Source organism: Caretta caretta, chromosome 6 (assembly GCF_965140235.1).
Source record: "Caretta caretta isolate rCarCar2 chromosome 6, rCarCar1.hap1, whole genome shotgun sequence".
Lineage (NCBI taxonomy): Eukaryota > Metazoa > Chordata > Testudines > Cheloniidae > Caretta > Caretta caretta.
In genome coordinates, this window is record NC_134211.1 from 2,480,306 (window position 1) to 2,505,037 (window position 24,732).

The following is a 24,732-nucleotide window of genomic DNA, read 5'->3' on the forward strand; positions in this document are numbered from 1 at the left end:
GTAAAGACACCCCCTTTGTTGATTTTAGCTCCCTGAAGCCAACCCTGTAAGCTGTGTTGTCAGTCGTCCCTCCCTCCGTCAGAGCAACGGCAGACAATCGTTCCGCGCCTTTTTTCTGTGCGGACGCCATACCAAGGCAAGCATGGAGGCTGCTCAGCTCACTTTGGCAATTAGGAGCACATTAAACACCACACACATTATCCAGCAGTATATGCAGCACCAGAACCTGGCAAAGCGATCCCGGGCGAGGAGGCGACGTCAGCGCGGTCACGTGAGTGATCAGGACATGGACACAGATTTCTCTGAAAGCATGGGCCCTACCAGTGCATGCATCATGGTGCTAATGGGGCAGGTTCATGCTGTGGAACGCCGATTCTGGGCTCAGGAAACAAGCACAGACTGGTGGGACCGCATAGTGTTGCAGGTCTGGGACGATTCCCAGTGGCTGCGAAACTTTCGCATGCGTAAGGGCACTTTCATGGAACTTTGTGACTTGCTTTTCCCTGCCCTGAGGCGCATGAATACCAAGATGAGAGCAGCCCTCACAGTTGAGAAGCGAGTGGCGATAGGCCTGTGGAAGCTTGCAACGCCAGACAGCTACTGGTCAGTTGGGAATCAATTTGGAGTGGGCAAGTCTACTATGGGGGCTGCTGTGATGCAAGTAGCCCACGCAATCAAAGATCTGCTGATATCAAGGGTAGTGACCCTGGGAAATGTGCAGGTCATAGTGGATGGCTTTGCTGCAATGGGATTCCCTAACTGTGGTGGGGCTATAGACGGAACCCATATCCCTATCTTGGCACCGGAGCACCAAGCCGCCGAGTACATAAACCGCAAGGGGTACTTTTCGATAGTGCTGCAAGCTCTGGTGGATCACAAGGGACGTTTCACCAACATCAACGTGGGATGGCCGGGAAAGGTGCATGATGCTCGCATCTTCAGGAACTCTGGTCTGTTTCAAAAGCTGCAGGAAGGGACTTTATTCCCAGACCAGAAAATAACTGTTGGGGATGTTGAAATGCCTATATGTATCCTTGGGGACCCAGCCTACCCCTTAATGCCATGGCTCATGAAGCCGTACACAGGCAGCCTGGACAGTAGTCAGGAGCTGTTCAACTATAGGCTGAGCAAGTGCAGAATGGTGGTAGAATGTGCATTTGGACGTTTAAAGGCGCGCTGGCGCAGTTTACTGACTCGCTTAGACCTCAGCGAAACCAATATTCCCACTGTTATTACTGCTTGCTGTGTGCTCCACAATATCTGTGAGAGTAAGGGGGAGACGTTTATGGCGGGGTGGGAGGTTGAGGCAAATCGCCTGGCTGCTGGTTACGCGCAGCCAGACACCAGGGCGGTTAGAAGAGCACAGGAGGGCACGGTACGCATCAGAGAAGCTTTGAAAACCAGTTTCATGACTGGCCAGGCTATGGTGTGAAAGTTCTGTTTGTTTATCCTTGATGAACCCCCCTCCCTGCCCCTTGGTTCACTCTACTTCCCTGTAAGCTAACCACCCGCCCCTCCTCCCTTCAATCACCGCTTGCAGAGGCAATAAAGTCATTGTTGCTTCACATTCATGCATTCTTTATTCATTCATCACAAAAATAGGGGGATGACTACCAAGGTAGCCCAGGAGGGGTGGTGGAGGAGGGAAGGAAAATGCCACACAGCACTTTAAGCACAGCACTTTAAAAGTTTACAACTTTAAAATTTATTGAATGACAGCCTTCTTTTTTTTGGGCAATCCTCTGTGGTGGAGTGGCTGGTTGGCCGGAGGCCCCCCCACCGCGTTCTTGGGCGTCTGGGTGTGGAGGCTATGGAACTTGGGGAGGAGGGCGGTTGGTTACAGAGGGGCTGCAGTGGCAGTCTGTGCTCCAGCTGCCTTTGCTGCAGCTCAACCATACACTGGAGCATACTGGTTTGGTCCTGCAGCAGCCTCAGCATTGAATCCTGCCTCCTCTCATCACGCTGCCGCCACATTTGAGCTTCAGCCCTGTCTTCAGCCCGCCACTTACTCTCTTCAGCCCACCACCTCTCCTCTCGGTCATTTTGTGCTTTCCTGCACTCTGACATTATTTGCCTCCATGCATTCGTCTGTGCTCTGTCAGTGTGGGAGGACAGCATGAGCTCGGAGAACATTTCATCGCGAGTGCGTTTTTTTTTCTTTCTAAGCTTCACTAGCCTCTGGGAAGGAGAAGATCCTGTGATCATTGAAACACATGCAGCTGGTGGAGAAAAAAAAAGGGACAGCGGTATTTAAAAAGACACATTTTATAAAACAGTCGATACACTCTTTCAGGGTAAACCTTGCTGTTAACATTACATACATAGCACATGTGCTTTCGTTACAAGGTCGCATTTTGCCTCCTCCCACCGCGTGACTACCCCCTCAACCCTCACCCCTCCCTGTGGCTAACAGCGGGGAACATTTCTGTTTAGCCACAGGCAAACAGCCCAGCAGGAATGGGCTCCTCTGAGTGTCCCCTGAAGAAAAGCACTCTATTTCAACCAGGTGACCATGAATTATATCTCACTCTCCTGAGGATAACACAGAGAGATAAAGAACGGATGTTGTTTGAATGCCAGCAAACATACACTGCAATGCTTTGCTCTACAATGATTCCCGAGTACGTGTTACTGGCCTGGAGTGGTAAAGTGTCCTACCATGAAGGATGCAATAAGGCTGCCCTCCCCAGAAACCTTTTGCAAAGGCTTTAGGACTACATCTAGGAGAACCGCAAATGCCAGGGCAAAGTAATCCTTTCACATGCTTGCTTTGAAACCATGTATAGTATTTTAAAAGGTACACTCACCAGAGGTCCCTTCTCCGCCTGCTGGGTCCAGGAGGCAGCCTTGGGTGGGTTCGGGGCGTACTGGCTCCAGGTCTAGGGTGAGAAACAGTTCCTGGCTGTCGGGAAAACCGGTTTCTCTGCTTGCTTGCTGTGAGCTATCTACAACCTCCTCCTCCTCCTCATCTTCTTCGTCCCCAAAACCTGCTTCCGTATTGCCTCCATCTCCATTGAAGGAGTCAAACAACACGGCTGGGGTAGTGGTGGCTGAACCCCCTAAAATGGCATGCAGCTCATCATAGAAGCGGCATGTTTGGGGCTCTGACCCGGAGCGGCTGTTCGCCTCTCTGGTTTTCTGGTAGGCTTGCCTCAGCTCCTTCAGTTTCATGCGGCACTGCTTCGGGTCCCTGTTATGGCCTCTGTCCTTCATGCCCTGGGAGATTTTGACAAAGGTTTTGGCATTTCGAAAACTGGAACGGAGTTCTGATAGCACGGATTCCTCTCCCCAAACAGCGATCAGATCCCGTACCTCCCGTTCGGTCCATGCTGGAGCTCTTTTGCGATTCTGGGACTCCATCATGGTCACCTGTGCTGATGAGCTCTGCATGGTCACCTGCAGCTTGCCACGCTGGCCAAACAGGAAATGAGATTCAAAAGTTCGCGGTTCTTTTCCTGTCTACCTGGCCAGTGCATCTGAGTTGAGAGCGCTGTCCAGAGCGGTCATAATGGAGCACTCTGGGATAGCTCCCGGAGGCCAATACCATCGAATTGTGTCCACAGTACCCCAAATTCGAGCCGGCAACGTCGATTTAAGCGCTAATCCACTTGTCAGGGGTGGAGTAAGGAAATCGATTTTAAGAGCCCTTTAAGTCGAAATAAAGGGCTTCATTGTGTGGACGGGTGCAGGTTTACATCGATTTAACGCTGCTAAATTTGACCTAAACTCCTAGTGTAGACCAGGGCTGTGAGTGTTGCAGTGTGTCCGTATCTCAATGGGTGTGTGTGTGCCTCAGAGCATTAGTGTGTCTGTGTGTCAGTGTGTCTGTGTTTGTGTCAGTGAATGTCTCAGAGGGTGTGTAATGTGTGTGTGTCTGTGAGCGTTGCAGTGAGTGTGAGTGTGAGTGTGAGTGAGTGACTGCCTCAGAGCCTGCCTCCAGCTGGTTCAGCTCGGCATGTTGTTCCAGCAGTGGGCACTGGGGGGGCCGTGTGCCTTGCTCTGAAGCCGCTTGTGTGTGTTGTGTACATCAGGAGATGAGAGGCGTTTTAGAGCGCGTGCAGCTGTGTGTGTGGGTGTGTATCAGTAAATGTGGAGTGTTAGAGTGAAGTTGTGAGGGGGTGGGTGTTATCAGCAGATGAGAGGGTTTTTAGAGTGTGTGTGCATATCCGCAGATAAGGGATACTGGAGTGTGATTGTGAGGTTGTGTGTTTGTGTGTGTTTTTTATCAGGAGATGAGGGGTGCTAAAGTATGTGTGTATCTGTCAGCAGATGAGGGGTGTTGAAGTGTAGTTGTGAAAGTGTGTGTGCGTCGTCTGAAGTGTGTTTGCTTGTGACAGTGTTGAGTGTAGATTGTGGGTCTCTGTGCTGGGGTTTGTCTTGGAGAGTGTGTGCATGAAAGACTGGGAGAGAATGTTTGTATGTGTTGTGGTTGTGTAGGGGACTCACAGTTATGGCATTCTGTGTGAGTGTGAAGTGGCTGTGTAGGACACTCACTGTTGTGATATTAGAGGGTTGTGGGTCTGTGTTGTGGTTGTGTAGCTCACTCCCTGTTGTGGTGTCAGGAAGCTGGGTGTGTTTTGGTTGTGTAGGGCACACAGTGTTGTGGTGTCAGGGGCTCAGTGTTTTTATGCTGTGGTTGTGGAAGAACTCATTGCTGTGGTGTGAGGGAACTGTGTATGTTGTGGTTGTGTAGGGCACCCAACCAGAACACACACACACACATACACACACTCACAGCCATGGATAGCTGCTCAACACCACAATGTGTGCGGTAAAAAAAATCAAAGCACTCTCACTCTCTCTCTCTCTCTCCCCCCCTCCCACGACAGTCAGTTCTGGCCCCCAATGCCCCAGTGAGCGGTTCTGGGGGTGCTGTGCTGCAAGGAGCGTGGTGGGCCCAGTAGGGGGCGCTCTGCTCTCACAGTAAGTGTTGAGCCTGATACCACAGATTGCACCGGTTTATCTATCCTAGCCTCGTTAAAACCATATGATCCCTGCTGCATGGATGCAGCTAAACTGGGATAAAACTACTTATTCCAGTATACGACTCCTTTATCCCAGTATAGCTGCCCCCACAATTGATGCTGGACCAGTATAATTGTATGATGAACAAATCATTCCCCTTGGAAGGGAATTTACGGTTAAGCCCAAATGGCCATTGTGTGCTACACCACACCCGGTTCTGTCTGCAATGGGCGTGTTCAACGAGTGGCCCTAGACTCCTTCGGCTGCCGCAGCTGGGGAATTAGATGTAAGTGTTCGAGATGTGAGGGGGACATTCAAAAGTATTGTTACCGTTTAGAACCATGGCACTGATTTTAAGAGAGCTAGAGGTGAAAGATAGAGCTATATGAAGGGCTTGGATGCATGGATGGAAGGAAGGAAGAAAGGAAGAAAGGAAGAAGGAAGGGTACAGCATGGATGGCTGTAAGGAGGGAAGAAGGAAGGAAGGAAGGAAAGGTAGAGGATAGATGGATGGATAGAAGAAGAGATAGGTAGAGTTAGAGAAGAGATAGGTGGATGGAGGGAAGGAGGGACAGAGATTAGATGGCTCAATGTCTAGACCTTGGATGGAAGGAAGGATGGCTATAGCCAGGATGGGTAGAAGGAGGGATGGCTATAGCCGGGATGGATGGAAGGAGGGATGGATATAGCTGGGATGGGTGGCAGGAGGGATGGATATAGGTGGGATGAGTGGAAGGAGGGATGGGTATAGCCGGGATGGGAAAAAAGACAGATGGGTATAGCAGGGATGGGTAGAAGGAGGGATGGATATCACTGGGATGGGCGGAAGGAGGGATGGGTAGAGCTGGGATGGGTAGAAGGAGGGATGGGTATAGATGGGATAGGTGGAAGGAGGGATGGGTATAGCCGGGAGGTGTGGAAGGAGGGATGGGTGTAGCTGGGTTGGGTAGAAGGAAGGATGGGTTTTGCCGGGATGGGTGGAAGGGGGGATGGGTGTAGTTGGGATGGGTGGAAGGAGGGATGGGTATAGCCGGGATGATGGAAGGATGGATGTCTACAGCTTATCAAGATGGATGGATGGACAGAATGATGGGCTGGTGGATGGATGGATGACTAGGACTTGAAAGGATGGATTGGTGCCCTTGTGGAAAGATATGCATGCTGTTTGTGATAATATACGAAGCCATGCTACACTTACAAGCTTTCCGCAACATAGCTGTTCTGATACACCTGCGCCGCTGTAAGATCTCTCGTGTAGCCGCTTCATGCCGACCGGAGAGCGCTCTCCTTTCGATGTAATAAAACCAGCTCAACGAGGGGCGGTGGTTATGCTGGCAGGAGGGCGTGTCCCATCGACATACCGTTTTGTACACAAGTAGCTTATGCCGGCCAAATATGCTACTCCGTGGGGTATTTTTTTCACAGCCCTGAGCGACAACAGTTTGGCTGATCTAAGTTCTCGTGTAGACATGGCCCAAGACGGGGAAGTCTTGAGGGCAGGCTCTTTCTTTCACTCTGTGTCTGTGGAGCACCTGGCACCACAAGGACCCTGATCTCCCACAAGGTCAGTGGTGCCACCTTAGTGCACCTAATAGATAAGAATGAATAAATGGATGACTTTATCTGGTGGTTTTTCTCTACAGTCCTTTTTTACTGGAAGCAGTAGCTATGGCATGTGAGTCATGCTGGAGTGTGTCAGGTAATCAAGGCAGCTAATTTATGGCCATGAATGTAAGGGGTGAGTCAGCATGGAAGAGGGCTGGGGCTCAGAAGGGGAGGAGCCAAATTAGGGCTGACTCACTTGGCATTCATCCTTAGGAAGTGGGGTTAAACCGATGATTTTGTGGGGAGTCAGAAATGACCATGGTGGGTTTGCAGCCAGGTTTAGTTGGGGCCTGTGGTTTGGGGCTGAGGGGCTTTGACAGTGCTGTGTGTGTATAAGACCGCAGGGCTGGGAAAGAAGGGGTCTGTGGGTCAGGATTTAGGGGCACCAGCAGAGCTGAGGTGAAGGAACCCAGGGCTGGGATAGCAGGGGGCTGCAGGGCAGGATGGAAAGGCACCCGCTGAGTGTGGGGCAGGAGGAGCCCAGGGCTGGGATAGCAGGGGCTGCAGGTTGGGACTGAGGACTGTCCCTTGCTCTGTCCCCTTGGCTTTGCTGCTTGGCCTTGGTGGGATGAATTAATTCATTCTGGTTCCCACCAGGATGATTTCCAGCCCTGACTCATTGTGCAGAGAGACAGGCAGGGAAAGTGCCAAGAAAGCAGCATGGGCGTTCAGTCACAGAGAAGAGAAAAGCAGCAGCCAGAGTCTTGCTGCCGAAAGCAATACCCTAGGATTTACCTGCCAATGTCAAAGGGGAAGTTGGGCTTATGGATTTGGCATTTGGCATGGATTCAGGACGATCCTCCAGCCAGCTGCCGTAAGGGAGGCATCATAGATCCTGTAATTAATGCACTGGACTTTGAGTCAGGACTCCTGGGTTTTATCCCCAGCTCTGCCACTGACTCTCTGTGTGACCCTTGGCAAATCACTGAGTCTCTATTAAATGCTACCATAATACACCTAATAATGTGCATCAACTCATTAGGTATGTGCAATATTGATAGGTGGGTTTTCCCAGACCAGCCCCACATTGTCTCACTCTAGGAGATCAGTGTCTTTATCTCCACTTTACAGAAGGGGAAACTGAGGCACAGGGAGAGGAAGTGACTTGCCCAAGATAACGCAGAAGGCCAGTGGTAGAGCTGGGAAAAGAACCCAGGTTTCCTGAGTCTAAGTCTAGTGCGCTCCCCACTAGGCCACTTCACAATTAGTGTGTCATCCTTGGTCGGGGGCCATGCTAATTGTCTCTGTATTTGTCCACTTTCAGTGTATGGGCCACTTTGACGGATGAGGGGAAAACAATGGATGTGTTATTCCTTGACTTTAGCAAAGCTTTTGATACCATCTCCCTCAGTATTCTTGCCAACAAGTTCAAGAAGTATGGGCTGGATGAATAGACTATAAGGTGGATAGAAAGCTGGCTAGATCATCGGGCTCAACGGGTAGTGATCAATGACTCCATGTCTAGTTGATGGCCGGTATCAAGCGGAGTGCCCCAAGGGTTGGTCCTGGGGCTGGTTTTGTTCAATATCTTCATTAATGATCTGGAGGATGATGTGGATTGAACCCTCAGCAAGTTTGCAGATGACACTAAACTGGGAGGAGAGGTAGATACGCTGGAGGGTAGGGATAGGATACAGAGGGCCCTAGACAAATTAGAGGATTGGGCCATAAGAAATCTGATGAGGTTCAACAAGGACAAGTACAGAGTCCTGCACTTAGGACGGAAGAATCCCATGCACCACTACAGACTAGGGACTGAATGGCTTGGCAGCAGTTCTGCAGAAAAGGACCTAGGAGTTACAGTGGACGAGAATCTAGATATAAGTCAGCAGTGTGCCCTTGTTGCCAAGAAGGCTAACAGCATTTTGGGATGTATAAGTAGGGGCATTGCCAGCAGACTGAGGGACATGATCATTCCTCTCTATTCAGCATTGGTGAGGCCTCCTCTGGAGTACTGTGTCCAGTTTTGGGCCCCACACTACAAGAAGGATGTGGAAAAATTGGACAACGTCCAGCGAAGGGCAACAAAAATGATTAGGGGTCTGGAACACATGAGTTATGAGGCGAGGTTGAGGGAACTGGGCTTATTTAGTCTGCAGAAATGAAGAATGAGGGGGGGTTTGATAGCTGCTTTCAACTCCCTGAAAGGGGGTTCCCAAGAGGATGGATCTCGACTGTTCTCAGTGGTGGCAGATGACAGAACGAGGAGCAATGGTCTCAAGTTGCCGTGAGGGAGGTTTAGGTTGGATATTAGGAAAAACTGTTTCACGAGGAGGGTGGGGAAGCCCTGGAATGGGCTCCCTAGGGAGGTGGTGGAATCTCCTTCCTTGGAGGTTTTTGAGACCGAGCTTGACAAAGCCCTGGCTGGGACGACTGAGTTGGGAGATGGTCCTGCTCTGGGCAGGGGGTTGGACTAGACACCTCCTGAGGCCCCTTCCAACCCTGATCTTCTATGATTCTATGAAAGGCCCCGTACCCCATTCTTCCCGCCCTGCCCTTGACAAGGTGACTCTCTGGTCTCTCTTGACTTGGTCAACTCTATGGTTGGCCTCTCTGGGGCTGTGCGTCTCCCGAGGCGGTGGGCGGCCCGCTATCGCTCTTGGGGCCAGATCAGCAGCTGGCTGGGCGCGCATTGCTGGGGACACAGCGATCTGGGAGGACCAGAGGACAAGCGACTGTCTGCCCACCCCACTATCTCTATGGTGTCCTTCGGGCGCGCACCCAAGCCAAAAGAGCTAAGGGCGGGGTGACGTGTTTCTGCGCCGGGAGGGCAACTTCCGGTCAGGGCAGAGCAACTTCCGGGACGGAGACTCCTGGGCATGGGGCGATATCCTGTCGGGGCGACCCCACTTCCGGTCGCGGCCCTTGCCTCCTTGGGGTCATCGACTTCCGGCCCTCCCGCGGCTCCTGCATTGCCGGGGCCAGACACGCTTCGGGGCAACTTCCTCTCGGGGCGGAGTTACTTCCGGCGTGGGGTTCCTACTCTTCCGGTGGCGCTCGCTGGGGGCGCTCTGCGCATGGGCAGAGCGAGGCGGGAGAGTTCCATATCGGGCGGGCTGAAGGGGTGGGGGGGGGAGCCCTACGGCTGGGAGAGACCATGAGGGATCGAACGCAGGAACTCAGAGAGGTGAGAGCCCCCCCCCCCTCCCGTGGCTGTTCCCTACAGGGAATCCCCTCCCTCCGGGGCTGTTCCCCCCCAGGGAGCCCCCTCCCCCCTCTGCTCCTCCCACTCTCCCCCGGGCTGTTCCCCCCACAGGCGTCGCTCCCCCCTTTGCTCCCCCCCATTCACCCCCAGGCTCTTCCCCCCCTCCCCCAGGCTGTTCCCCTCTCTGGCTCCCTCCCCCCCTGGGCTGTTCCCCCTAGGGAACTCCCTCCCCCCTCTGTCCCCTGGGCTGTTCCCCCCGCCCCCCTTGAGCCCCCTCCCCCTCTCTGTTCCCTCCCATTCACCCCCAGGCTCTTCCCTCCCTCCCCCAGGCTGTTCCCCTCTCTGGCTCCCTCCCCCCTGGGATGTTCCCCCCACTGCTCCCCCCCATTCACCCCCAGGCTCTTCCCCCCCCTCCCCCAGGCTGTTCCCCTCTCTGGCTTCCTCCCCCCTGGGATGTTCCCCCCACTGCTCCCCCCCATTCACCCCCCGGCTCTTCCCTCCCCCCTCCAGGCTGTTCCCCTCTCTGGCTCCCTCCCCCCTGGGATGTTCCCCCCACTGCTCCCCCCCATTCACCCCCAGGCTCTTCCCCCCCCCCTCCAGGCTGTTCCCCTCTCTGGCTCCCGCCCCCCTGGGATGTTCCCCCCACTGCTCCCCCCCATTCACCCCCAGGCTCTTCCCCCCCTCCCCCAGGCTGTTCCCCTCTCTGGCTCCCGCCCCCCTGGGATGTTCCCCCCACTGCTCCCCCCCATTCACCCCCTGGCTCTTCCCCCCTCCCCCCCAGGCTGTTCCCCTCTCTGGCTTCCTCCCCCCTGGGATGTTCCCCCCACTGCTCCCCCCCATTCACCCCCCGGCTCTTCTCCCCCCCTCCGTCCAGGCTGTTCCCTTCTCCCGTCCCTCCCCCATGGCTGTTCTCCCCCCTCTGATTCCCTCCCCCCTGGGCTGTTGTGCCCAGGGAGGTCCCTCCCACCTCCGCTCTTTCCCCAGCCTCATCTCCCTCTGTCCTTGCCCCTCACCCTGGTATCCGGCCTTGTGCGCTGCCTGTCTTTGGGAGAGATGTGACCCCCCTGACATGCAGCAGGCGAAGGGTTAATGTCTCTCCATGGGGTCAGTGTCCAGGTGGAGCTCCCTCCCCAGGCCCCACAAAGCCTTGGAGATGCCCTGTGGCGCCGGGCGCTGCACAGACCCCCCTCTCCTCCAACTGAAATCAGGGCCTCCGTCGCGCCAGGCGCTGCGTAGACATGGGGAGAATCATAGACTATCAGGGTTGGAAGGGACCTCAGGAGGTCATCTAGTCCAACCCCCTGCTCAAAGCAGGACCAATCCCCAATTAAATCATCCCAGCCAGGGCTTTGTCAAGCCGGACCTTAAAAACTTCAAAGGAAGGAGATTCTACCACCTCCCTAGGTAACGCATTCCAGTGTTTCACCATCCTCCTAGTGAAAAAGTTTTTCCTAATATCCAATCTAAACCTCCCCCACTGCAACTTGAGACCATTACTCCTTGTCCTGTCCTCTTCTACCACTGAGAATAGTCTAGAACCATCCTCTTGGGAACCCCCTTTCAGATAGTTGAAAGCAGCTATCAAATCCCCCCTCATTCTTCTCTTCTGCAGACTAAACAATCCCAGTTCCCTCAGCCTCTCCTCATAACTCATGTGTTCCAGTCCCCTAATCATTTTTGTTGCCCTTCGCTGGACTCTTTCCAATTTATCCACATCCTTCTTGTAGTGTGGGACCCAAAACTGGACACAGTACTCCAGATGAGGCCTCACCAATGTCAAATAGAGGGGGATGATCACGTCCCTCGATCTGCTCGCTATGCCCCTACTTATACATCCAAAAATGCCATTGGCCTTCTTGGCAACAAGGGCACACTGCTGACTCATATCCAGCTTCTCGTCCACTGTCGCCCCTAGGTCCTTTTCCGCTGAACTGCTGCCTAGCCATTCGGTCCCTAGTCTGTAGCTGTGCATTGGGTTCTTCCGTCCTAAGTGCAGGACCCTGCACTTATCCTTATTGAACCTCATCAGATTTCTTTTGGCCCAATCCTCCAATTTGTCTAGATCCCTCTGTATCCTATCCCTGCCCTCCAGCGTATCTACCACTCCTCCCAGTTTAGTGTCATCTGCAAACTTGCTGAGGGTGCAATCCACACCATTCTCCAGATCATTTATGAAGATATTGAACAAAACCGGCCCCAGGACCGACCCCTGGGGCACTCCACTTGACACCGGCTGCCAACTAGACATGGAGCCATTGATCACTACCCGTTGAGCCCGACAATCTAGCCAACTTTCTACCCACCAGGTAGTCCCTACCCTGAAAAACTCATGGTCTGAGCAGACAAAGGCAGGATCATTCTCCCAATTTTACACATGGGGAAACTGAGGCCCAGAGATGCAGTCCCTTGTGCAATCGCACAGAGCATCTGCGGCAGAGCTGGGGAGCCAGTGCCGATTGCAATGGGAGAGCACCCCCTACTGAGCTCCCCAGCTGCTGCGTTAATGGATTTAGCGTAGATGGGGTGGGGTGGGGGATGGTGCCAGGCTGGGCCCAGTGGGGCCAGGACAAGGACCTGGAGCCAATGAATTGATGGCATGAGGATTGGTGTGGGGGCGAGGGAATGGGGGGACCAGAAAGAAGGTTGGGGAAAGGGCACAGATATGGGGCCGGGAGATCAGGGCCGAAGCATGCCCAGGGAAGAGGGGCAGAGTGGGTGGCGGGGACTGGAGTGGGGCACGTATAGTGGGGGAGGGTGGAAAGTGTTGGGCATCAGGTTGGGGGGGTGGGTGGAAGGGCAGGGGTCGGGGTGGGGCGTGGATGGGGCTGGGGCAGGAAGAAGGAGATAGGGGGCGGGGGAGCAGCCTGGGCGGGGAGGGGGAGCAGAGGGGGATGGGTGAGGTGTGAAGGGTGGAGCTGGCTGCAGAGCGGGGCTCCATGTCCGGTGCCTGACCTCCCCCTCCCCGCAGGATGACGGGAGCTCAGATGATGAGGGGGCCGAGCGGATGGTCCTGGTCGTGAAGCCAGGATCGGCCAAGTTCCAGGAGGAAGGGGAGCCACTGGACGAGTTTTTCCAGACGGTAACACAGCCTCTGCCCTCCAGAGGGCGCCAACTCCAGTCCCAGAGTGGGGGCGTGGCTGGCCCAGAGTGGTGGGGAACGGGACATGGGGTCTTTCCCCTCTAGGGGGCGCTGGCTCTGATCCAGCCCCAGGGCTGGGGACTGCCTGCTCCGGGTTGCAGGGTGGTCTCATCTCTGTCTGTTTTCCGCTTCCGCAGGCCCAGGGGATCCGCGAGGCGCTGAAGACCCTGGAGGGGAAGGTGAAGGATCTGGAAAAGCATCAGACTACGATTCTGGCCACCCCACTGCCGGAGGACAGTAAGCTGGGGGGGGGAGGGTGCAGGGCTGGGGGGCAGGAATCCTTCCAGCACTGGCACAATGCACCCCCCTGTCCCCATGTGGCTTGTAACGTGGCATCATGCATGGCCTGTGCCAAATTCTGGGTCCCCGTGGCAGGGTTGGGTTGTGGGGGGGAGGGGCATGGTTTGTGGGTCCCCTGCAGGGTGTGGGTGGTCTGGGTTGGGGCAGGGGGTTTATGTGTATGGAGGCTGGAGGGGTGCCGGGGAGGAGTATGGGGTAGTGTTGGGACGGGAGGGCTTTCAGGAGGAAGTGTGGGGTAGGGTTAGGAAGCTGGAGGTGAGGTGGGGTATTGTGGGGGTCTGGGAGAGTGGAGGGGGAAGAGGCAGGGGGATGAGGGGAACTGGAAGGGTGGGTTGGGGAGGATGGGAAAGGGGGTTTGGGGAAATTTGTAAGAGGGGAACACAAAGGGAGATGTGGAGGGGCATGTGACCAGGCTTATGGAGCGATCTGCAGGCATGGGGAATCTGGGGTGGGAACATGAGGCAATGCAAGGGAAGGTCTGGAAAGGGTATAGTTGGCGTGTGGGGTGGAGTGCGGCGAGCAGTTTGGTGGGTGGAACATGTGGGGCGGTCGGGGGGGGAATATGTGGGGCAGGCGAAGAGGGGCTCTTTGGGTAGTATTGGGGAGTGGAGGGCTTTGCCTAGATCAGTCCTGGGGAGGGGGGCTCTTGAACTTCCCCACAGGAGTGGATGGATCTAGGCTTATCTTTGGGACCCCTTAAAGGTCTGGGGTTGGGATTGTCCCTGGAAGGGTGGGGGGCTCGGCTGACATCTGACACCACCCCCAATCTGCCTCAGACATGAAGCGAGATCTGCAGAGACTGCGTGAGGAGATCAAGGACCTGGCCAAAGACATTCGGCGCCGCCTGAAAAGTGAGTCTGAAATTGGGGGGCTGGGAGCCCGGACGCCTGGGTTCTGTCCCCAGCTCTGGGAGGGGGGTGGAGGTGGGGTGGGGGCAGGGCTGGAAACCCGGATTCCTGGGTTCTCTCCATCAACTCCAGTCTCTCTCCAGCCATTGAGCCCAAGAAGGGCGAGGAGGACGAGAACAGAAATGCCATCAACAACCGGATGAAGAGAACCCAGGTGAGGGGTCTGTGAAGAGGGTGCTGGTGGGGGGGGAGATCTGGGCCCAGGAGCTGCGATTAACCCCCCTCTCCTCCCCGTTCCCAGCACGGCATCCTGTCCCAGCAGTTCCTGGAGCTGATCAACAAGTGCAACACCATCCAGTCGCAATACCGGGACCGCAACGTGGAGCGAATCCACCGCCAGCTGCAGATCAGTAAGTGCTGGCCTCTGGGCCTAGCCTGGGGCCTTTCCCTCCATCCCCCCCAGATCCTGCCCCTATGATGTCTAGAGCCGTGGATCATGCCTCACCGTCAGTCCAGAACATCAACCTGGACTCTGGGTTGGCCAAGGGGTCCTGCCCCTTTGATGGTCCTTGTCCTTGGCTGGGGTTCTGGATTGGTCAAGGGGTCCTGCCCCTCTGATGGAGCAGATCCCCGACTGGGATTCTACATTGGCCAGATGGTCCTGCCCCCAGTCCCTAGGGAGGGCCCTGGGATGTAACCTGTCGAGTGAACGTGCCCCTTTAGTGGCTCATCGATATGGGCTAATTGCCTGTTGCTAATGGCGCACCTCCTTTAGGTCTGCAGTGAGGATAACAACCAGCCACTGCTACTAGCCAATGGCATTTCCTCTTCAGCTGTGTACAGAGCTGCTACCTGTTAAGGCAGGTGACCACTGGAGCTAGAGCAGCAGGGGTCTGCGCTGCGGGGCTGGAATTCATGGGTCAAATCCATGCAGGGGAATCGGTGGACGATAAACCTGTTCCAATGACCTTGGGGAGGCCAGGGTTCGAGCAGGGGGCCTGGGAGCCAGGATTCTAGAGGGCAGTGGGGTCTGGTGGGTGAGAGCAGGGGAAGTGGGGGAGGGAGGCTGGGAGTCAGGACTCCTGGGTTCTCTCCCCGGCCCTGGGAGGGGAGTGGGGTCTGTTGACAGAGGTCTCCCATCCAGCCATTGACCCGGCCAGGACCTTGCTCAGAGCAGATCTTTTCAAACAAGCATGCTTTTCAAACCCCAACGACCCTACGCTGCGCCCTGCTCGGGGTGGGGTCGTGTTCGTCGGGCCCTGCCGTGTGGGAGTTCAACGTGCTGAGAGCTGAGGATGGTGCCTCTTCTGGCTGGGTGTGTTTGGGGGAAATCTCGGAAGTGTCCGGGCTGATTTTTCAGCTCCGTTTGCCCTAAGATCGCCAGATACGCTCACGTTTCCACGTGTAATTTGTTTGGGGCTTAACTTCCAAGGATCTGAGCTTCCAAGGGCAGCTTAACAAGGAGAAGAACAAGGAGATCACAAGCCGTCGGTGTCTTTATCCATTCTGTCAATGGCACAAGAGCACTACAGTACTGTCCCAAGGTGAAAGGGCACCGATTTTGACCAAATATCTCGATATTGGGCTTACGGGTAGGGCTGTATCACTAGACCCGGGTCGGGACTCCTGGGTTCGATCCCTGGTTCTGGGAGGGCAGTGAAGTCTAGTGGGTTAGGATGGGTGTGGCAGGCTGGGAGTCAGGACTCCTGGGTTCTATCCATTGCTGTGAGGGGGGAGTGGGGTCCAGTGGGTAAGGAAGGGAGCAGACCCAGTCCCTTACTCTCCCGGCAGCCGGTGGCGGCGTGGTGTCGGACGAAGAGCTGGAGCAGATGCTGGAGAGCGGCCAGACGGAGGTGTTTGTCTCTAACGTGAGTGCCAGGGACGGGTGTGTGTGTGGGGGGGAATGACGGGGGGGGGCAGGGTCTGGCCAGGCCAGGCTATTGACCCCCTCCCTCCCCTCCCAGATCATGAAGGACACGCGTGTGACCAAGCAGGCGCTGAATGAGATAGAGACCCGGCATGACGAGATCCTCAAGCTGGAGCGCAGCATCCAGGAGCTGCATGACATGTTCACCTACCTCGCCATCGAGGTGGAGCTGCAGGTATGGGGGGGCCCAGAACCCCCCCCGGGGGCACAGCTTTGCTCTTCTGGGCAGCTGGCTCCTTCCCACGGGCCCGCCCTCTCCCGCCAGCCACCACTTTCACTTGCCCGCTCTAGCCAATATCCGCTTCCTGTTTTAGGCAGGGCCGCTTCCTGTTTTAGGCAGGGCCGCTTCCTGTGTGCCCTGCCCATTCCCGCCCCCCACTGCCAGTGGCCACTTCCTGTGTGGGGAAGGGCCGCTTCCTGTCCATCTCCCCTCCGTTTCAGCTCTCCCGCCTCATAGTCCCCCGTCTCTCACCCTTGTTCCCTGAATCCTGGACCGGCTGAGGGTATCGCAACCACCTCCTTCTCCCTTGGGCTGTAGGGGGAGATGATCAACCGGATTGAGAAGAACATCCTGGACTCGGAGAACTACGTCCACAAGGGACACCTCCATCTCAACTCTGCCAGGGAGAGCCAGCAGAAAGCCCGCAAGGTGGGTCCCCTGATGTTCCCTTCCCACCCCACTGAGCAAACCAGTCTTACCCCCCCCGGCCCCCAGCTCAGCAATCGGATCAGAACCAATGCCGCTCGAGGAGAAAGGACCCGCATCCCGCTTTCTGTACACCTCACTGTTGATTGGGAATCAGGACTTCTGGGTCCTATCCCCAGCTCTGGGAGGGGAGTGGGGTCTAGTGGGTTAAGTAGCAGAAGGTGGGGAGCCAGGAGTCCTGGGTTCAGTCCCCCGCCCGCTAACACTTTCCCCTTCTGTGCGGGGCTTGGTAGAAGAAGTTCATGATCATCATCTGCCTCTTGGTCACCGTGGTCATCGTTGTGGTTATCATTGGAGTGGCCATCGCCACTGGCTAGACCTGCGTCCGGTTTCCGCCCCCTCTCCCCTTGCTGTGGGGCTGGGGCTTGCTGGTAAGTACCATGGGGCGTAATCACCCCGCAGCACACACCACTGCTGTAGATGGGGCGGATGCTGGGGCTGGGTGGGCCCATATTGAGTTTCTAACCCCAGCTATATTCTCTGCCTTTCAGGATTCGTGAGCGCGGCCCCGTCTTCCAGCGGAACCACTGCCCCCTGCTGGGAGGTTTATGCACTGATGGCCGGAGCGAACGCCGGGTTCAAATCCTGATCTTCAAGCACAAGCCAGCCCCCTCCCGTCCAGAATGGTTTCTATGGACTCCTCGTATCTCTTGCCTTCGGAGTAGGGGTGAGATCCACCCTGAAGAGCCTCTGATTTTCCGAGGTCTGTGAATTTGTGGCATTTTGGTCTGACGGTTCGTCCTCCTTGTCCCTTCCTGTGGCTCTGTCCCTCCCCTTTGAGCCTCTTCCTGTTTTGGGCAGTGCCACTTTGTGTGGCAAAGCCCCTCACACTAGCATTAACTTCATACACTAAGCAAGTCAACTTCTTCTAAGCCCACCTCTACCCGGCCAAGCCCACTTCTTGTCTCTTCGCCCCTCCTGCCAGTACCTACTTCCTGTTTTGGGAAAATCGGCTTCCTGCGGGCCCTGCCTCTTGCTCTCAGTCTCTACTTCCTGTTATGGTAACGAGAACTTCTTTTTCGTGCTCCGGCCCCTCCGCTCTGGTGTCAGCGTCCTGTCTCGGCCGGGCCTGCTCTCTGTGGTATGGTCCACGCCCCGCCCCCCTCTCCAGGTGTGCCCACTTCCTGTGTACCTGCTGCTCTCCCCAACTCCCCTCCTTAGGGAGGGGGACTCCATGCCCCAGTGAGGGTATTGGGGCATCCTAGGCCCATAGGTTGCTGTTTGCCCGGGGGTGGGGTGTGCCCTCCGACCTCCCCTGCTCACAGTGCCCCATCACTGCCTTAACGGGAGGTTCCCTCTATGGCGCAGGGTGGGGCCGGTATCTCTTCACACTGCCAGTGAGGTAAGTGCCAATGCAGCATGGTGGCTTTTCTGGGGTGGGCATCCTGTCCCCCCCAGCGAGTCAGGACTCCTGGGTTCTATCCCCAGCTCTGAGGGGAGGCCACCCTCCCCATGTCTCTTGTGCCTTAACCCACTGGGGCTCAGTATTTAATCATGATCCCATTCAAACCCGCTCCCGCCTCAGTTGACCCTCTCCATCCCCCAGCTGACTGGCAGGAGGGGCGCCATTCCACATGGCCCACTGCCTGGCACCTTTGCCCTGCACCCCCCTGCCCATGCTTTCCCCCCACTCCCATCAGTGCCTGCTCTATAGCTCTCCTTGGCTCCTCTCCTCCATCACAGTCTCCATCAGCCCCCAGCCTTAGCACGGCCTTTGACACTGCCTGTGGCATACCAAGTGGGGGCCCTCACCCCCAGGCCTTGGCTGCCCCCTCTCTTCCCTGGCCCACCCACCACTTCATACACCACCCCCTGATCCCTGTAGATGGGGTGGGGGTGTCAACTGACCTAACCCCCCACGGCAAGCCGGAGAAGGGTCTCTGACCTCCTTGCCCCTCCACTTGCCCCCCTGCCAAGCTGGGTCTGACTGACTGAGGCATGAGCCAGATTTTAGCTCTCCCCATTAACCAGGCAGAGGATCAGGACGACCGGGTTCTTGCCCTAGGTCTTTGTTTTAATTCTTAACCTCTCAGCTGCAATATGGAGTGACCTTTCCCTGTTGCCTTGGTGACTGAATGTAACGTGGCCTGACTTGTATTTTGTAATAAAAATGATAAATCATGTTAAAAACGTCCCGTGGGTGGCAAAAAGTTTGATTCTCATGTGATCGGCGCAAGTGCCTGACGGTGTGCAGAGATTGTTCCCCTGCTGCCCTGCCCCAGAAGCGGCTGCATCTCAGGGCCCGGCGAGCCCTCCTGGCGCGACGTCACCCTGCGCCTATTCCCCAGCTGCCCCTCCCCAGAGGTGGAAGCATCTCCGTGCCTGGTGAGTACTCCGGGGTCACTGAAGTAACCTGAAACATCCACTCGACGTGCAGCGGCAGTCAAACAAGCGAAGAGAATGCTGGGAATCATTAAGAAAGGGATCGATAATAGGACAGAAAATGACCGGTTTCAGAGTAGCAGCCGTGTTCGTCTGTATTCGCAAAAAGTAAAGGAGGACTTGTGGCACCTTAGAGACTAACCAATTTATTTGAGCATAAGCTTTCGTGAGCTACAGCTCACTTCATCGGATGCATACTGTGAGGGTGGGGAGAAAACCTGGATTTGTGCTGGAAATGGCCCACCTTGATGATCATACCCATTGTAAGGAGAGTGATCACTTTAGATAAGCTATTACCAGCGGGAGAGTGGGTTGGGGGGAGAGAAAACCTTTTGTAGTGATAAACACCCATTTTTTCATGGTTTGTGTGTATAAAAACATCTTCTGTATTTTCCACGGTATGCATCCGATGAAGCGAGCTGTAGCTCACGAAAGCTGACGCTCAAATAAATTGGTTAGTCTCTAAGGTGCCCCAAGGACAGAAAACATCATCTTGCCTCTGTATAAATCCGTGGTACGCCCACATCTTGAATGCTGCGTGCGGCTGTGGTTGCCCCATCTCAAAAAAGAGACATTGGAATTGGAAAAGGTTCGGAAAAAGGCAACAAAAAGGATTGGGGTATGGAACGACTTCCGTAGGAGGAGAGATTAATAAGACTGGGCCGTTTTAGCTTGGAAAAGAGACGGCTAAGGGGAGATATGATTGAGGTCTATAAAATCATAACTGGTGTGGAGAAAGTAGATAAAGGAAGTGTTGTTTACTCCTTCTCATAATTTCATTTGGTGACCCCTAGTTCTTATGTTAACAGGCAGCAGGTTTAAAACAAAAGGAAGTATTTCTTCACACAACGCACAGCAACCTGTGGAACTCCTTGCCGGAGGATGTTGTGAACTCCAAGACCATAACGGTTCAAAAAAGAACTAGATAAATTCATGGAGAATAGGTCCACCCATGGCTATTGGCAGGGATGGTGTCCCTAGCCTCTATTTGCCAGCAGCTGGGAATGGGCGACAGGGGATGGATCACCTGATGATTCCCTGTTCTGTTCATTCCCTCTGAGGCACCTGGCACTGGCCACTGTCGGAGGACAGGATCATGGGCTACATGGACCTTTGGGCTGAGCCAGTAGGGTCATTCTTATATTCTTAAAGTGCCTGCTGTAATACAGTGTCCACCAGGAGGGGGAGATGCTTCTCCATGCGTCTCCAGTCCCCCTGAGCGGCTCCTTTCACAACAGTCCCTTCTGGATGTGCAGTCGGCTGGCTCAGGGTAGGAGTCTAGGGCAGTGGTTCTCACAACACACATTTTTGGTGGCCTCAAAGTGCCGACACCAACGTTTGCTGGGGGCCGCTCTGACCCCCCCCTTTTTTGTGTATAATTGTTAATTAATTGTAGGAAAAACATAAGTGAGCACAGATACACGTCCGAATCATTGTCATTTATTTATGTAGGGTCTTTTGTAGACTCAATAATAAAAATAACGTACAGCTGTATTTTGGTGCCCTTGGCCCTTGCTGCCTCCCTCACGGATCGCCCTGGGCCTGATGCTTCCCCCCCACCCCCCGCACTGGCCGTGAGCTCCCTTCTGTGCCCTTGCACCCCAGGATCACCTTGACCAGGGCACCCAGTAAGGTTGGCTCTGCTGAAACCCAGAGCCCTATGGCTGGATCCGGGGGGAGGGGGCGAAACCCAGAGCCCCATAACTGGGGGGAGGCAGGGGCTGAAGCATGGAGCCCAAGGCCCAAGGAGGAGGGCTAAGACCACCCCTGGAACCGCGCAGCTGTGGGGGGTGGGGGGATTGATGCCCGCCGGTGGAGACTGGCTGGATCAGGAGAGGGGGGCTGCAGCCCTTGGGCGTGGCAGGGAGGGGGTGCTGCTTTGCCCCCCTCTCCCGTATCTGCCCAGGCATCTCTCGGGGCTGCAGCGCCGCCTGGCTCGGAGATCCAGCATCCCCCAGGAGAGTGGGAACGAATGGACCGAAAGCGGCGGGTCGGAACCGATCCTGATTGGTGGACAAAAGCGGGAGGGGAGGGGTATTCCGGCCACCGCCCCCTTTCGGGGAGCACGGGGGGCGGGGATGAAGGGAGCCGGGTGGACAGAGGGGAGCCAGTGGCCCCATCTCCGGGCTCCACCACGACGTCCTTGGGCCTTCGTTGTCTTGGTCTAGGAGCTGAGCTGGGATCAGGCCAGATGGAGGGACCCAGGCGATGTTGCCACCCCTGCTGGCTCCGGCTCAATCCCAAATCAGAGCCCTTGGCAGGGCGGGGTGGGGGGCAATGGGGGGCACTCAGAACCCTAGCCTAGGGGGAGGGAGAATGGGGGGTCATGCAGAGCCCCGGGCATGTGGGGGAACTGGGAGGGGTTGCAAGGAGGGGGCCCAGAGGGCGCTGGTGCAATGAGCTCCAATGCCAGCAGCCCCCAAGGCTGCGACCCCTAGTTTGATGCTTTACGAGGGCTAAGCCTGGGCGGGAGCTTCCCAGCCCCCCAGGGCGGCAGCGGTGAGCAGCGGCCCCAGGAGGCCAGGGGAGGGCGTTCCCCAGAGGCGGCAGCAGGGGGCGCCAGAGGCGGGCAAGTCCACCTATCACAGGGGTTCTCAAACCGGGGGTCGGGACCCCTCAGAGGGGCGTGAGGTTATTACAGGGGGGGGTCACGAGCTGTCAGCCTCCACCCCAAACCCCACTTCGCCTCCAGCCTTTATAATAGCGTTCAACCTAAAGAAAGTGTTTTTAATGTATGGGGGGGAGGGTCGCACTCAGAGGCTAGCTGTGTGAAAGGGGTCACCAGGACAAAAGTTTGAGAACCCCTGCCCTATAATAAGTGGAATTGGTCTTTTTTTTTTTTTTTTTTTTTAAAGGTTGCTTAAATTTTTTGAGAGCGAGGGCCTGTGGTGGTGGGCGGAGGGGTTCGGGGCTTGTTTTATTTGGAGGTAGCTTCTTTCGTTCGTGTACGAAGAGTCTTCGGCACAAAGCGTAGGGTGACCCGAGAGCAAATGCGAAAAATCGGGACGGAGCCGGGGGGTTCCTTTATAAGACAGAGCCCCGACTCTTGGGCCTGTCCCTATGAAAGCGGGACGTCTGCTCACCCTACCAAAGTCGCGCCATAAAACCGGTGGTCGGCGCGGTTTCGGTGATTCATGCCCGTCGTCAGAATTTGAGAAGCCCCCGCTCCCGCTCAGTGAAGAAAATCCCGCCCTCTCGCTGCATCCCGCGCCGGAAGATGCTTCAACGGTGTCACGCGGGAACGTCCCACCACGAGGCACCGGAGCCCGCGGCGGGTGGCGAGCGAGAGGGTGACCTCTTTCCTTAACAAGGGAAGTCCGTGAGCGCTTATTATTTTTAATGTGTAACTTCCTGTTGTAGGCAACAAAGAACTGGAACTACTGAAAAAAAGATAATGGAATTTGTATAACACCCCCCCCACCCCCCCACACACAAAAACACTCTCCCTCTGAGTTGGGTTGGGCTTGTTTCAGGCCCTTTTTTTTTTCTCGTGAGACTTGGAGCTGGGACCCCTGGTTTCGGATCCCAGCTCTGGGCGGGGAGTGGGGGGCTGGGAGCCAGGACTCCTCAGTTTTCGCCTCTCACAGGCACGTATTCATGGCAGTTGTTGCCCCCCAGGTTGGGCCCGCACTCCAGGGTGTAGGAAAACTTGAAGTGGCCATGTTCAAGGCTGCAGGTGAGCTTGACATTCTTGCCGACCTTGAGGTAGGTGTAGCACCTGCCCAGGAGGTCGTCCTCCAGTAGGTCCTCGTCCCACACCTCCATTTCCAGTTTGGGCAGCTCTGGCAGCGTCACTGGCCCGAAGTCCAGGTCTTCTCTCCAGATGGGGTGGTTATCTTCCTTAACTTGGCCCGTCTGCAGCTGCTGGCCTTGGAACGAGAACTTGACGTAGGCGTCGGTGTCGGTCACGGTGTCTCCCCACAGGTCTGTGCCCCACAGCACATGGACCTTCAGCCGGGCCGTGCCCCGCTGAAGTGAACAGCACATGGAGTTGGTGAGGGGGTTGCCGGAGCAGTAGCATTTGCAGGGGTCCAAGGCGTCGGCCTGGCCCCCTTTTGGGCAGCTACGAGGGCAACTTTTCTTGTGCCCCCGCTCAGCCACGTACTCCTTCACTGCCTGCCTCAGCGCCTCCCGCCTGGGGTCGCCCGGTCTCACCAGGGCGTGGATGGGCATCAGAGAGTAGGAGACCAGGTCGGGGCTGGCTCTGAGGCTCTCCATCCAGGTCGAGAAGGAGCTGGCATTTTGCTCAGTGGAGAAGAGCTGCTTGGAGTCGCTCTTGCCACCCGTCACCTGGATGCGCTTCTCCATGTAGGGCACCTGGGAGCTCCCCCAGCCCTGGTTGCTCTCGTTGCTGGACTGGGCGCTGGAGGAGAGCGGGCTCAAGCCCAGGTCTTGCAAGAACTGGGAGCCCAGGCGCGCCTTGATTTCGGTGGCTGTCAGCCCATCCAGCACTGCCCGGCAGGTCTGGACGGCCGTCAGCTGCCGCACCTGCCCCCCCAGGTCTGCCTGCCTCACATAGTGGGTACCATACTTGGCCAGGAAGGGCCAGTATATGGATGAGTTGTAGCCGGGTGGGAGACTTCTCAGGGTCCAGAAGAACTGGGGCATCAGTGGGGGGTCTTGAGCGAGACTCAGCCTGCCCAGAGGGGAAAGAGAGAGGAGTTAGGAGCCAACCAGAGACCCCCTGCATCTTCCCCCTGAACAAACTGGCCCCACTTCCCCAGTGCTCACTCCCTGGCTTCCCTGGCAGGTGGGGGGCAGTGGGAGACGCTCTCCTCTTGCAGTCAGTGCTACCCCATTACCCCACTGCAGCAGTAGGGGGCGCTGGGCTGCAGGGAGCAGGGCGGGGTGGGGGATTCTCACCTGTAATACACGCAGGGTATCTCTTGGCGCACGAACATGTACTTGTCCTGCAGCTCCTTCTGGTAAGCGTAGCTGGTGAGCTGGGATTTGGACCCCCCCAAGGCCAGGCCATGGGACTCCTCTCGCAGCTCCAGCTCTGACATCCAGTCATTGTTCACATCCAACGCCAGTGCCCGGCCCACTGCTGCGGCTGACTCTTCCACTGAGCTGCTGAGGTCCCGGTTGCACGAGATGTGGACCCTCCAGTCCACCACGGCCAGCGGCAGCCTCTGGTGCTGTCTCCCCTGCAGCCGGTTCTCGCACAGGGTGCAGGTGCCATTTGGGCGACGCCACAAGCTGGTGTCCACCACATTGGCCCCCGTCCACTCCAGCGTGGTCACGTCGATGCCCTCCCCCACCAAGCTGTGCGCGGGCACGAAGGTCATGGGCTCATCGCACTCCTCAGCTGTGCCCGTGTAGCAGTCGGGGGAGACTCCAGGGAGAAGGAAGAGGAGGAGCAAAGGGATGAAGGCACCGGATCTCGCCATGGCTGGTGCGATGGTGCCTGTCACCTGGGAGCGGCTTTTGGACTTTGAGCCTCCCTGGAGGGAGAAAAACAGAGAGAGGATTCATTAACGACAATCTAGTGGCAGGCAGTTCCACAGGCACAACACATCCTAGCAGCATCCCAGAAGCCTGCAAGCTGCTACGACCCTCCCTGAATCTGAAAGAAGAGCTCTCCACCAGCCTGTGCTATAGCCTGCCTACCCCATTGCCGGCCGATTCTGCTGGAGAGTTGCTGCTGGGTGTGAACAGTACAGGGACTAGGACACATACAATCTGGCAGTTCTGATTCTGTCCACTAGGGGGCAG

At 56.1% G+C, this 24,732-nt stretch overlaps 2 protein-coding genes across 3 annotated transcripts; one reads left to right on the forward strand and one right to left on the reverse strand.

The window, feature by feature from the left end:
- The first annotated feature begins 9,565 nt into the window (after nt 1-9,565).
- STX4 (syntaxin 4) lies at nt 9,566-18,768 on the forward strand. Of its 2 annotated transcripts, XM_048853396.2 has the most exons (11): nt 9,566-9,697; nt 12,684-12,794; nt 12,992-13,091; nt 13,931-14,005; nt 14,146-14,216; nt 14,304-14,412; nt 15,794-15,870; nt 15,967-16,104; nt 16,468-16,578; nt 16,869-17,006; nt 17,127-18,768. In XM_048853396.2, the coding sequence occupies exons 1-10, from the start codon at nt 9,668-9,670 to the stop codon at nt 16,950-16,952; spliced, it is 906 nt and encodes a 301-aa protein (XP_048709353.2). In that variant the 5' UTR covers nt 9,566-9,667; the 3' UTR covers nt 16,953-17,006; nt 17,127-18,768. The 2 variants fall into 2 exon arrangements, with proteins under 2 accessions (XP_048709353.2, XP_048709354.2); XM_048853397.2 differs by lacking the exon at nt 16,869-17,006.
- A 3,733-nt stretch (nt 18,769-22,501) lies between these two features.
- On the reverse strand, nt 22,502-24,440 carry LOC125637841 (perforin-1-like). Its single transcript, XM_048852878.2, has 2 exons — nt 23,881-24,440; nt 22,502-23,653 (listed from the first exon to the last, which is right to left on the reverse strand). The coding sequence occupies exons 1-2, from the start codon at nt 24,405-24,407 to the stop codon at nt 22,585-22,587; spliced, it is 1,596 nt and encodes a 531-aa protein (XP_048708835.2). The 5' UTR covers nt 24,408-24,440; the 3' UTR covers nt 22,502-22,584.
- Nucleotides 24,441-24,732: the final 292 nt, after the last annotated feature.

Bases quoted from the DNA above. Each gene is read 5' to 3' on its own strand.
- LOC125637841 (XM_048852878.2), bottom strand. From the start codon at position 24,407: ATGGCGAGATCCGGTGCCTTCATCCCTTTGCTCCTCCTCTTCCTTCTC. The intron at 23,654-23,880 runs GTGAGAATCCCC...CCCTCTGGGCAG, and splicing joins ATACCCTGCGTGTATTACAG to GCTGAGTCTCGCTCAAGACC.
- STX4 (XM_048853396.2), top strand. From the start codon at position 9,668: ATGAGGGATCGAACGCAGGAACTCAGAGAG. The intron at 14,413-15,793 runs GTAAGTGCTGGC...CTCTCCCGGCAG, and splicing joins CCACCGCCAGCTGCAGATCA to CCGGTGGCGGCGTGGTGTCG. The intron at 16,579-16,868 runs GTGGGTCCCCTG...GGGGCTTGGTAG, and splicing joins GCCAGCAGAAAGCCCGCAAG to AAGAAGTTCATGATCATCAT.